The sequence below is a fragment of the Cygnus atratus genome, chromosome 5 (assembly GCF_013377495.2).
Source record: "Cygnus atratus isolate AKBS03 ecotype Queensland, Australia chromosome 5, CAtr_DNAZoo_HiC_assembly, whole genome shotgun sequence".
In the NCBI taxonomy this organism is placed as follows: Eukaryota; Metazoa; Chordata; class Aves; order Anseriformes; family Anatidae; genus Cygnus; species Cygnus atratus.
In genome coordinates this window covers 21546596-21560082 of record NC_066366.1, presented here as the reverse complement: position 1 = coordinate 21560082, position 13487 = coordinate 21546596, and the positions used below count along the sequence as shown (strand labels likewise).

At 35.2% G+C, this 13487-nt stretch overlaps 1 protein-coding gene across 12 annotated transcripts in view; it reads right to left on the bottom strand.

Annotated features, from left to right (window-relative positions):
- The window catches only part of HECTD1 (HECT domain E3 ubiquitin protein ligase 1), a 64207-nt gene that overhangs the window by 31426 nt on the left and 19294 nt on the right, over positions 1–13487 (bottom strand). For 9 of the 12 annotated variants that reach the window (XM_035552069.2, XM_035552072.2, XM_035552074.2 and 6 more), the window contains exons 3-15: positions 12837–13071; positions 11723–11950; positions 9155–9436; positions 8625–8895; positions 8261–8337; positions 8075–8173; positions 7633–7747; positions 6858–7032; positions 5335–5473; positions 4943–5113; positions 3765–3987; positions 415–678; positions 205–281 (exon numbers count right to left, since the gene is read on the bottom strand). In XM_035552069.2, coding sequence (XP_035407962.1) covers positions 205–281; positions 415–678; positions 3765–3987; positions 4943–5113; positions 5335–5473; positions 6858–7032; positions 7633–7747; positions 8075–8173; positions 8261–8337; positions 8625–8895; positions 9155–9436; positions 11723–11950; positions 12837–13071 — 2356 coding nt within the window. Of the gene's footprint in view, positions 1–204; positions 282–414; positions 679–3764; positions 3988–4942; positions 5114–5334; positions 5474–6857; positions 7033–7632; positions 7748–8074; positions 8174–8260; positions 8338–8624; positions 8914–9154; positions 9437–11722; positions 11951–12836; positions 13072–13487 lie in introns of all 12 variants that reach the window. The other 3 variants (XM_035552078.2, XM_035552068.2, XM_035552071.2) reach the window with 1 other exon arrangement.

Here is a 13487-nt window from a genome sequence, read left to right as displayed (position 1 = left end):
GCTGGACAAAACCATCTGCCTTAGAAGTGCTTTGTTATAAGTCAGGTTTTCCCCTTTAAACTTGGCATTAAATTGTGTACAGCTGAAATCAGAGAATATCTTAATCCTCTAAAAGGAAATTATATCACATATAACATATGCATGTTGAAAAATAAAGCAAGCTATATTAAACTGTAAGTATAAAATTCACACATGCTCACCAACCTTCTGCTTTGTCTTCTCCAGTTTAGATTTTAGCTTTCTTCCTCTCTTACCAGTCCAGCCAGTCACAAATTCTGACCCTGCAATGTATTTTTTTTTTTTTTTTTTAGAGAAGTCAGAATTCCCCACAAGTATGAAAACCAAACAAACTAACAAAACCTACCTTATCTACACTTGCTCCTACCTGTTCATTACACATACCTACATACTTACCCAAAGAGGTTTCAGCTGTAAATGAATGCTTTGTTCCTCTGTTAGACTCAAACACAAAGCCTGGGAGATCTTCTTTCAGTATTGTAGCTTGCTGACCGTCAGAATTGTGGATAGCGATTTCTCCTTCTTTCAAACAGGTGAGCGACCAGTTTCCGACAGTAAGTTTAGTTGGCCCTGGCGCTGATAAAATTGGCTGACTTGTGGTAGATGGTTTTACTTGGCTTCGCGCTCTTTGCAACTTCTCAAGGAATTCACTCCTACTTTCTATTTAAAAACAAACATACATTTTTTTTTTCTAACAATTGATTCCACCATCATATATCTCAAGCATTTTTTTTTGCATGAGCAAAACAACTGAGTACATTCAATGCAAAATTAAGTTTGAAATTAAGGGTTTTTAAGTACCCTGAACTTCTTCCCACTCTATGTTCTCCAACAGTGATTTATTCCACAATCACATCAATATGGACTATGCAACTCTTTCTACTGACAGATGTGTTAATTCATTTTTACAGTTATAATAGATCAAAGAAATCAATGACAAATCTTCAGGTTTGTAAAAATAAATTCTCATTATTGCCAGCATGAACTATTTGTGTTTTAGAAATAGGAAATTAAATGAATTCTCCAACAGGAAAACAGAAATCAAATTCATAGTTTACAGCAGGGGAAGAAAAGATGCTTATAAAGCCATATAAAAAAACGGAAAAAAATCACAGAACTTTAGAGTATGATGATCGATATGTGGTAAAAGGAATTTGTTCAGATTAACTGTCACAAAGGCAACAGAAAATAATATTTTAAGTTACATTAAAATTTTCATTCATCTCTTTTGCAGAACTTCTGAATTCACCTCAGAGAAAGTAAGAAAGCCACATTTATGTAACTTACCACAGTTACATTATGCTAAATCAGGTTCTAATGTAAATGCTCCTATTCCTTTTTTAGTAACTACAAAATTTTTCAAGACATATATATCTGAGAGAAACATGAAATAAATCTAATGGCACCACAAAATATTTATATGGAGATATCACTTAATAGATAATAAACAGGCTTATATCCTACATTTTGGATATGTAGGTAATCTAGCTTGCAACTATTCTAAATACCTCACTTTCAATTATTTTTTAATACTGTAGTAGTTACAAGACTGCATGCTACATTAAAACTACTATTTAAGATAATTCCAGAATATTTAATGAGTTTGTATTTTAGAAAAATCTTTATAGGTTATTGATTTTTTTTACTTTATCTCAACTTCAAGGATAAGAATTGATACCAATTTTATAAATATAACATTTGTAGTCTGTGTACATGCAAAATCGCTGTTTTCTTTTTGCTGCAATGACTTACGCTCTAGGTTTTTTAAGTCTGCCAACTTAACTATTGTACAATAATAAAAAAACAACAACAAAACTTTCCATATGCAAAATATATATGCACTGCTGAGGCATAACATTCTTTATTGTTTAAAATTCACAGAAGCCAGGAAGGTTTGTAAAAAAATTTTGAAAATTTGTATGAGAAATTAAAATTCTGTTAATGAATCACTTCCAAATTTCCATAATTTCATTTTTACGTATTTATTATGCAACACAATGCACTGAAAGTGCAATAATTTAACGTGGTTGGAAATAATTTCAGGCTCCCTTAGACAGAATTTTGAAAGTCACTTAAAAAATTACCATTGAATTTCAATTTTTGCATTGAATTTTTTTTCCCTAAGAAATCAAACAAACAAGTATTAAGCTACTGAGGAGAGGGGTGAGGACAGACCTTCCAAAAATGTTCATAGTATATATACGTCCCCACATCCCCTCCAGCCTTCATCATGCAATACACACCAACAAATTCCATTAGTCAACCCTCTATATTCTTGCCAGTCATGAAGTTACTAAAAAGTATACCATGAGATTAATCAGCAATGATTTAAGACAGCAGAACATATAGTATAGTTCAGGACTTAAAAACAAAGATACTATTCTGAATCTATACTGTGTAGTATTTTTAGTTAAATCTTAACAAATACTAGTTTCATATCTAAAGTGAAAGAGAGGCTGCTGCACATGCTTAACAGCTAGCTAATGGTTAAACTTCAGGCAAACTACATTGCAATGTCAGCATTCTTAGTAGATGTCTGCTTGACAAAAAAATTTAAAAAGCCTGATTTAATCCAGTTTAGCACCCTCCCTTCCATAATATATAATGGTAGATCTCAAGTTTTTGGGCAAGATATCTATTTGGTCATATATACAAAAAATACATAGGAAGAGAAACATCATCTTAAATTGATTATCTAACTAATCTTTACTCCAAATTCATCTGAGTAGTCCCATTCAACTCATCTTCTATAAAAACAGTAAGAACCCATCCCATCATCTGGGAGGAAGCAAGCAGAATTGGCATTCAAGGGCCATGATGATTTAAGAAACTAACCACATGGATTTTCTTAAAATTATATTGTACGATAAACAAGTATATCAACACAGAAACTGCTTGCCTTGCTTAAAGAATGCAAGAATACACTTTTGGGGGAAAAAAAGAAAAAAAATTCCAAAGTGGCTTCCAATTGTGTTATAATCCAAAAACACACCATACCACAATTTGTCTTCGTGCCTCAAAATTCACAAATAACGTCATTAGCACTTCATTTCTATCCTGAATCATAATATGTTCTGTTATTTCACTCAATGGCTTGTTGAAAACAAAAATATTGCAAAGCATTTTATGTCTGCTGGTTCATAAATGCATGAACTGTTGCAAAAAAAGATAAAACAATAAAGGAGGGTTGTTTCTGCATCCAGAACAAGTTGTGTATTCTGTACAGAAAATTAAAAAACAAACAAAAAAACCTGTAGACTGCCAGTGCATGAGGTCTGTTCCCTTATCCTCCCTCCGACAAACAATTAAGACACTGTAATTTGTTTCCCAGTCTTGATGAGAAACTTTCCATTACTTTGTCTTCAAACACATGCAATTTCATTCTGCTAGCTAGAAGCAAACAACAAATCGCCATTTCAACCTGCTTTTCCTGGGACGGCCACTACAAAGTGCTTTTAATGACGGGGGTGAAAAAATTAGGTATGCATGGAGAAGATTCAAAACAAAACAAAGTTAATACGCTTCCACTGGCAAGATGTTTACTTAACACAATTCACCCAAGTCAAGTTATAGTCACATGCTATCTGATGAAAAGCATCACAATTAACTGACCACCTTCCACCTGTTTACATCCTTTACTATTTAGTAAGCCAATTCCTGCAAAACAAAATAGCTCCAATCAAATTATATAAACAAACAGTAGTCTCAAAAATTAACTTGGATTTGAACTGAGAAAAAAATACTACCTGAACTATCAGATCCTCCTTCGGGGCTTCCACTGGAATACATTGTGGCCAGTTTCCCATCCAAGATAAATCTGAACCATCCATTACTACCATTAGACAGCTCCAGGGCTGCAGCATCACTCCAGATATACAGGCAGTCCCTGCCCCTAATGATTGACCAGTCTCTCCAGTGATATGGTTTACCCTGTTGAAGTTCTTTAGCATCCTCCTGTGGTTCATCCTCCTGTAATAAAATTATATTTAATCACAAAATACACACACACCGCATAAAACCCAAAACAGAATACACAAATCTTGAAAAGGATTGAAGCGGAAAATAAATTACTCAAACCAAAAAGTTATAGGAACTAAGCTTTTCTGTCTGTAAAATCCATCTTTAAAAGTATTCATTAACAGAATAAGATACTTTGAAAAGGTTTCTTTTCAAGTGCAGATTTACTCAATAACAACAGCCTACTGACAGGGATATATATTCTACCTCTCTTCAAAACTCATATTGTGAGAACAGAATGGTTAAGGCTGGAAGAGCCCTCTGGAAGTCATCTTGTTCAACTCCCTTGCCACCTAGGACTAGTTGTCCAAAACCATGTCCAGACAGCTCTTAAATACCTAAGCAAACACTAAAAAAAATACCACCACCCCTTCAACCAAAAACTTAGGGCATAACTATAAATCTTAATTAAATGGATAAGAAAATTATCTGAGCTGTCCATAACTTACTGTTGGAAATAAGCAAATAACTTCAATATGCCCTTAAGCTTTTCATCATGTAGATTTTTTTTTTTTTGTGTGTGTTTTCATTACATTCCATAACAAGGCTTAAAACCACCTGCAATTACTTGATACATGCACATTGAAAGAGATGCACTGCATTCAGAAAGGATTAATTTCATTTAGCACTCTTGTTCAAACTACAAGATACTACAGTGGTCAAGAGGTTTTGACACAAAGTAAATACAAATAGGAAAACTCAGCAGATAAGGTTCTAACGGGATATTAAGTTACAAAACAATAATGACAACAACAATAAAAACAATTAAACAAGTGGCATACAATAAGCATTAAATTAATAACCTACCTATCTAGCTACCTTCCTCTGGACATTTTCATAATATTAACAATTATATTACAAGTGCTGGTTTTACAGGAACAAATAAAGGTAGCAATTCTGTACTTACTTTCTCAGGTTTAGATTCCTCTTCATTCTCATCATCAGATGAAGGCCCCGCCAAAGTTGACACTTTACTAATTACACCAAGTCTAGCCAGTTGGTCTAGAAAAAGATCACCACCTTTATCCACCAAATCCCTTATGATTTGCAAGGCTAGCAAATGGCCATCATCATCATCCTGTCATAAATTGGGATGGAAAGGAAACAATAAGTGAGATTTCTACTTAAAAGTATCTCGACATGCTGAACATCATAACCAGTTACAGATGGATGCCATTAACAACACTTTAAGGTTAGCTATTAATAAGTATGTGGTGTCGATAGGTATAACCTCCTTTTTACAGTGGTTTCATTAGGACAAAAGAAAAAAAAGGAAAAAAAAGTTTGCTTTCTTCCTACCTCTTGATCAAGAACTGTAGCTGTTATTTCAACCAGTATTGTGGGCAGATTGTGGCCAGCATCAGAGTCACAAACCTCCTTCAGTAGTGCCTCAGAACAAAAATGTATCATTTTTCTAATGAGAGCAAGACTTGCTTTCCTTTAAAACAGACCATAGGAAAAGGTTCTTACCAAGCAGTAAGCAAACAGCAATCAAAGCAAGAAGTTCAAGATAAAAATAGCTTTTGCACTACATTTATGCATGCTTACAGAAATATTTTTTTGAAATGAATTCCAGTTCTGGTTGCCAGATAGTAAGTCTCAGATTAATTCCAAGAATAATCCACCTACAGGTTTTTTCGGTTCTACAGCACCATGACAGTCTAACGTATTTTTGTCTCCTTCACCCTTCCCAAGTCAAACCAATTCCACATTCTGTCTTTATCCATACTTAGTGATGGCAATTCACTTCTGCACACTTTATCTGCCTCCCAGGTACCATCTCAGCCTTATGTCTGTCACATACTTCCAGCATTTTGGTTAGATCTCGAGTTTTAAAGTCTAAAAAAAAGTCTGTTTTAAGTCTATAAAACCATGCCATTTTCCCTATTAAAAAGTAAAATTAATATGGAATCTGGTTACTTGTGTATGATTAAAACGTAATTTATTTTTGAGTGACTTTTAAACATATGATTTACCAGATTCAAAAAGAAAACTCTAAAATATGGACAGCTACTATTTTTCACATCTTCAACAGAAGTTAATCATACAGAGATGGTTAACACCGTTTCTTTTTTCCCTTATTTAAAATGGCCTAGTTTAAGCTGCCCAAAAGTACTACACCCATAAATACACTGAGAATACAAGAGATTAAGCAAATGTTATGTTTGTATAATGTAAAAGGCTGAGAGGTTCTGGTCAGACAGTTTATCACAAATATTATGCCACCCACAGTATTCCTTTTAAGTATCAAATCAGATTGCATTTTTAATTCCCTCAAAAAGAGGCATCTTCTTCAGTTGATAAACATTTAAGCTGTCAAGAAGTCTTCCAAAACCTTCTGAAATAGCTTTTCCCAGTCTCTCTCATTTTCCCATTAATGTATCTTGATACTACTTCATTAGCTTTCCTCTCCATGACAGCAGCTACGAACAGCTGTGACCAAATACACATGATCCACAGTGCAAAGTGCTACAAGAACATAGTATTCTTCCATCATGCTTCAGCAGTCAATAGCATGCTTCTCTCTCCCAGTTCAACTAACCATATTCCTTCCAAGACACCACTTCCCCAGAATGGGTAGTAACAAAACAAAACAAAAACAACAACAAAAACTACTAAAAATATTAAGCAAAAATAAGACTCTCAACATTTTTCAAACAAGCACTTCTACTCAAACTGATATTTGTTTAAAAGTCACTTGCATTACTTTTGGATGCTTTAGATTTTTTTTTTTTAACTGGAAAAAAATCCACGTTAGCTTTTTCAATTAGAATATTAAGAACTGAAAAATACGTGGGGAAATTGACAATCACGCCTATTACCTTATTGAAGGCAACATAGTTTGTTGAAATGTTTGTGCAAACACAGGCAATAATCTTTTCAAGTATATGGGTGCCATTTCTGGATCTCCTTTGGGTTCATTACATTCTTCCTCATCCTTGTTTGCATCTTTCTTTTTCTTCTCATCTCCTTTGTTAACAGGACACATCCAGTCCCCTAGAAAACAAACAAAAAAGAAACACCATTCAAATAAAAGTAAGAAGGTTTCTTTACTAACATCTAGGCACCTGAACATAAATACACATTCCTAAGATGTGAAATTTACATGTGCACAACTTTGTTACCTAACAACTTTTTTAAACAAAGTACCACCAAAGACCACTCATAGGAAAAGCTCAAATTCCTTAACAAAAATTGAATATGAACAGACAGCTAGCTACCTGTGGCTCCAGTGCTACAAGAGCCTCACGAACAGGTAAAGAGCAGCTTCCATATAGAAAGGAAGGATGCCAGAGAAGCTACCAAAGCTGACATCCTCTGAACCCACAGCAAAATCCCAGTCTAGCCCCATTCCACAGTTGAAGACCAGGACCACTGGCACTGCTCATGTCCACTCAGCAGTTTCTTCTGTAATCCCCCAGCCCTTTAGAACATGTAAAATATTGAAGTTTTTATATGTGATCAAAAGGCTAAGGAAGGCTGGTCACAAAATACTGTATTTTTTCATGATTCTTAATAGAGTAAAATTCTAATAATTGAATTGCTTTCTATTTGCATTTCTAAAAGCAAGAGTATGGAATTAAAAACTGCTCTCACCTGGAGACTGAAGAATAGCTACTACTTCACTGTGACCCCTTTCACGAGCTTTGTCTAAAGGAGTTTTCCCATCTTCATCTCTCAAATCAGGGTTTGCACCATGTCGCAAGAGAGTCTGAGAACAAATATTTTCAAAAATTAAACAACATTAAGATTCCTTCTTCCAAAGAAGTACATGTTTTTCCCTATGTCCTTCCTGCACTAGCATGCAAAGTTAAAACATTACGTGTGTAGAAAGTTGGAACACAATGTGCTTTTTATATCTGTGAAGTTAGTATAAAACTTTTATTCACATTATTGACCTATCATAACCAAAAATTTGTATTGCAATAAACACTGCAAAGAACATATAAATATTGGACAGAGCACAAAGACTTCTTTTCCAGAACAAGGGAAAAATTCACTATGTAAAGCTTTCTAACAATGTCAGTTTAAATCATACCTTTGCTACCTGAGGTCTTCCAAAACATGCTGCATAATGTAACGAGGATGACCTCTGTCCTCTGTTAACATCAGCACCCCTTTCACAGAGAAATTCTACCTGTTAAACAAGGAAAAGGAAACTAGTTTTTCCATCTTTCTTTACATAAATATCCTAAACTTATAAAATTCTGTAAAATTAACTTACCATTTCCTGAGTTCCAAAAGCTGAGGCCCAATTTAAGAGAGTTTGTCCTACATCATCCATAAAATTTACTTCAAAAGCTGAAAGATACAATTAAATAAAAATAATTAAAGCTCCCAGCATTAAACATTAAGCTTCAGCAGTTTTAAGTAAATTGCAGTCTTACAAAAAAAAAAAAAAAGGAATTAACCACCTTCAATAAAAGCATTTATACCCTTAACTGCAATCCAAAAGAAACAAGTTTTTACTAACGAAAACTGTTCAACACAGGTAACTTGTATACGAAGAATTTTAAGGTAACACCTAAGTTATGACACCATAGATACTTTATTTAGCTCATTTTCTTTTTCAGAGAATTCTCTCTTACCTCCTGTGTCAATAGCATCTATTAGTGCATCAGTGTCCTTACTGCGGATGCAATCTATCAGCTGCCGATGAGAACGCTCCCCTGAACTATCAAGTCTTCGCAGTCCTGGGATTCTGCCTGTAGATCCAGCACTGGATTTTGGCAGGGCTTTTCTCCCTTCGAACAGTAGCACCAAAAGAAGATCTACTAACCGCATGGTATCCAGTACACATCTCTCATCACCCTGCAACGCACTTTCTATAGAATCTGGAAGTTCAGATCTTAGGAGATCCTGGAAATAATTAAAAGTCTGAACAATAAAAAATATACAGGGCTTTAGAAAACACTATCAGAACTGGGTTTCATTTCCATATGAAATGTTTCCTTTTTTTCCCCTCTTGATAAATAACCTATATGTATATATATATTTTCATAATCAATAGATCTATATATCTGTATATCAAATGACAACAAAATCTCGTATATATTAAAATACATGAATAAAAAAAATTAAAAAGAATGAAAAGCTGTAGCATAAAATGATTTCTTACATGTGTTACTACTGGAGAGCCTCTACACAGGGTTGACAACAGGCTTACAATAGTTGACACCTGATTACTTAATTTAGAGTCTGCAGCTGTAGATGGTGCTCCAGTGCTACTCCGGCCAGGTTTGCAAGCTGAAGATGGTCCTGATGCTGTCCCACCAGCAGCTGCCATGCGAGATAACAACTCCTCAGTTAACCCATGCTTAGCTAAGGGGGCTGGGTCAACTCCACGACGTGTGAATCTGTCAGCTAATGAAGCAAAACATCTCAGAGCTCCATCTGAAACCTAGGAAAGAAGTGTAAGTGAAAAGATGAAACATCTGTTACTTAAGGTGAGAAGATGCTAACAGGATATTCACAAAAATACAGGACATAGAAGGAGCTGATTTCACCAGGTTTCCTTCAAAGTAAATGAACAGAGACAGGTGTGGTTTTTTTTTTTTTTCTTTTTAAGCTAGCAGCTCAAAGTCAGAACCCAACAGCATTCTGAAACACTCAATGAAGGACTGTATTGTTGTTGTTTTTAACGTTTCTCTCATCCATACTACGCATTACACTAGAAGTGTTTCCCTGTCATATCAGGGGGGTTGCACATGTACATCAAGGTGAGCTGCTTCTGGCAATCTACCTTCCTAAACATGAGGTAGCAAACCAGACTAGCCCCAAGAAAAGATTTAATAAAAACTAACAATGCCTATTCCTTACCAAACTCTGAATTACTACAGTTCTTAGTCCCTAGAATGTCATCTACTTCTAGAGCAGCCAATTTTCAAAATGATTGTCAGCTGTCACATACCTGAAGACTATTACTTATCAATACACATACCAAGATTTGAGTATTATTAGCTACTCAGACAGACTTTGTTAAGTTAAAAGCCATAAATCTTTGTTTGCAAGGACTTGGAAAAAAAGATTCTCTTGAATAAAAGCAGTGCATGCTAAACTTCTGGCACAGTCCCTGCATGCCAAACATTCTGATTTATCAGTACTCTTTTACAAGAGATTTTTTCTTTAACTTACAATGGTGACTACTTGTGTCCTCCCTCTGACATTTTGCTCCCATTCTTTGACAAGACAAGGTATGAATAGTTCTATCAGTCTTTATGTAAACCACATATACTTTACCAATTGTTACCACAACTGCTCTGTCAGAAATACACAGGAAGGGTTCAGCTTATTTAGTACACCACAAAGGTTAACAAAGCTAAATAGTACTGTGGAAGGTATTTACTTTTCATCTCACAAACCATGAGCTAAGTAGAAAGGTTAAAAAAAGCAAACGCAGATAAGCTGTTCTCAGGGCCACGTTCATCTGGTTTGAACTCTTCCCTCAAGTGATATTACTAGCTGGCTACCCTTAGAAAGGGACCCAATCCAACAGTGTAAAACAAGAAAAAAAATACAAAGGAAATACTGGTCAAATCCAAAGTAACTATCAACATTTGTCAAAAATCCTGAGGTGTCTTTCACACAAAACATACATTTCTCAAGGATACCACTACAGATTCATTTACTATGATCTGGATTACTCCAACCTTAAGCAAACTTATCTTGAAGCTTAACTGCTAAAAGACTAACTTCTTGAAAGTTTGAATTCCTGTTCGGATCTCCAACAGTCCCAGCAATAGCTTTGTTACAGCGTTTTATATTGGGAAACAGATAAAGACTACAGACTTACGATCTAAATTTCAGGGTTAGCTTGCCTCAGATGATCAGTGCATTAATGAAGTTATATAATGGATAAAAAACAAGGTGACTTGCTCTCAGATGGCTAGTGTGATAGCCCCCTGTCAAATGGTTCTTTCAAAAAGATCTGAAAACACATCAAAAATGTAGCCAGCTCACTGGCAAAAAGACAGTCTCACAAATACGACATGCTTAATAAACCAAACTAAGGAGTTTGGGTGGTATGGAGTCAGGAATGGGGACAGAGGTTGGGGGAAAAATTGGAACAGAGAGTGTCACTGACAAGAAACCCGGCCAGGATGCAGCAAGAATTTGGCTAAATAGCTATTTGCGATGCATTAGTACAACACGCACAAAAGAATTCTGCTAATAGGAAGATAATTACTTTAAGTTCCTAGACTTTACAAGGTCTACGTAACCTCTAGTTTATAAAACTGCAATAAAGAAGTGGTGTTACAGTAGTACTGTCTTTCAGTGCAATATTCTAGCATCAACTATGACTGTTTTTATTGTTTCTCTTAGGCAACAGAAAAAGTTGATTTTTGTCTTTTATTTATGCTCAATTTAATAGTGACTGAGGTGCAGACATAAAACAATAATTAATTCTGAAAGTATTTCAAAAAACACTGAAAAATTTACAGGACATTTTTCAATGAACTTTTCAGAGGTTGAATAAGATCAAATTCACACAACAGAACTTGCAGTCAAACACTAAGCAGTATTTTTATTCTCTTGTCATCACGACTGTAAAAGAAGACTACTACAATATTCAAATATAACAACTACTTTGTAAACGTAGTGTGGAGACTATATAAAACTACCTAGCCATTCATTTTTTAAACTTTATGGATGTTAAATTCACGGTTTGAGCCAACTATTTTATTACCTGATGGTCTTCATGTTTTAATAAACTAGACAGTGATTCCACACAGATCTCCAATGAAGAATCCTGAGGCTCCATTTTGCCACAGAGCCTGGAGACTACAGCCATAGCAGAATGCAAAGTGTCCTTATGAACAAGGTGTCCGCTGTCACGAATGAATGTCAGAACGCAATTCAACCCCCCAGCTTCAAACACAGCTCCTGACTCACGGGTACAGATTAATTCTAACACCTACAACGAAATGAAATTTAGTTACAACAAAGTACACATAAAAATGCAGTTATTTGTTTATATACATCTACAGAACTAGTTAAATAACAAAACAATAACAAGAGGGAAAAAAAAACAAACAACTCTCTTCCTCAACACCCCTAAGGGGATGAAACCTCTGGTACACTAACAGTTTTCTTCTTAAATACAGGAGCAAATACAAGAAAATCCCTCAATAGCATGGTTTTAACAGTCGATCATGGCAAACAGCTAGATAATAAATAGCACCTTTTCCTGGGAGAATGAAGTCTTGAGATCAAAAATAACTGAGAGCTCTGAAACTTCCATGAATCCTATTACTTCAGTGATGTACTTAGAACAGCATAAATAGGAAACGTATGTGTAAATTCTGAGGCAATAGTAATCAGGGAATAAAACTGTGCTACCACACAGGCACGAGTAACACTATATGTAAAAGATTTTGAGGGTCTTGAAAATTCTTCTGATTACTTCAGAAGGCTGCATTGGAGCTATGACCAGCAAATAATTTCTTACATCAGGTAAATTATCTGTATCTGGATTGATGCCTCATTTCCTTTTTAGCATAAAATTAGCCCTTAGCATTCTAGTCATGGAGACAAACAGGAAAACTTCCTTCTAATACTTTTTTTTTCTATAGAGAGAGAAATATCTAGCTAGCTATATTTTTAAAGGAATCTCAGCTTTGAAAAGCACGAGACTGACTGTAAAGATAGAAAACATAGCTGGCATGTAAATTTTAACATACTGGGCATGGTTTTGCTTCACGTTTTAATTATATACAGGATTAGAATACGAGTAAATTCTTCTGGAATTGCAAGTTTTCCAGCTCCTTCTTAAAAAACGGAAGATTCTGCAGAACACATACCTTAACGCACTGCTCAGCCAAATCTCTGCTGGTTCTGTTGTTAAGTTCAACAACTACTAAACGATTACAAAGTGCCTTGATAGCTCCATCAACTCCCACAATCCTACGGGTGCATTCTGCTGATACGTCCAGATAATACGTTATGGCACGAGCTGTTACTTCTAATACATTGTCTGGAGCACTTTCATCAAGAAAAATTTTGCACAGCGCTGGTAAAAAAGTTCGAGGAGGGCATCTGCAAAAAAAAAAAAAAAATCATTACTACACTGTACAGGTTACTCTACATTAAAAGATTTCATACTCATTCACATTAACAGATTTATCCTTTTCATGCTACTATGATTTGCTAATTAGTTTATAGCTGGTCTGGAGCATTTAATTAGAAAGCAGGAATCTCATACGCACCCCAAAATTCAAATCAGTAATCTAAAAAGATCACAGAATCACAGAATTGTAGGGATTGGAAGGGACCTCAAGAGATCATCAGGTCCAACCCCAATGATGGGGTTGGATGATCAGGTCCAACCCCAAGATGCTGTACTAGGGGAGAAACCCAAGAGAATAAAAATATTCTTGAAATTTTGCAATTATATTGGGAAAAATTTATCCTCTTGAAAAGTCATTTTAGGACTTCCTTCTCACTTCACCCAT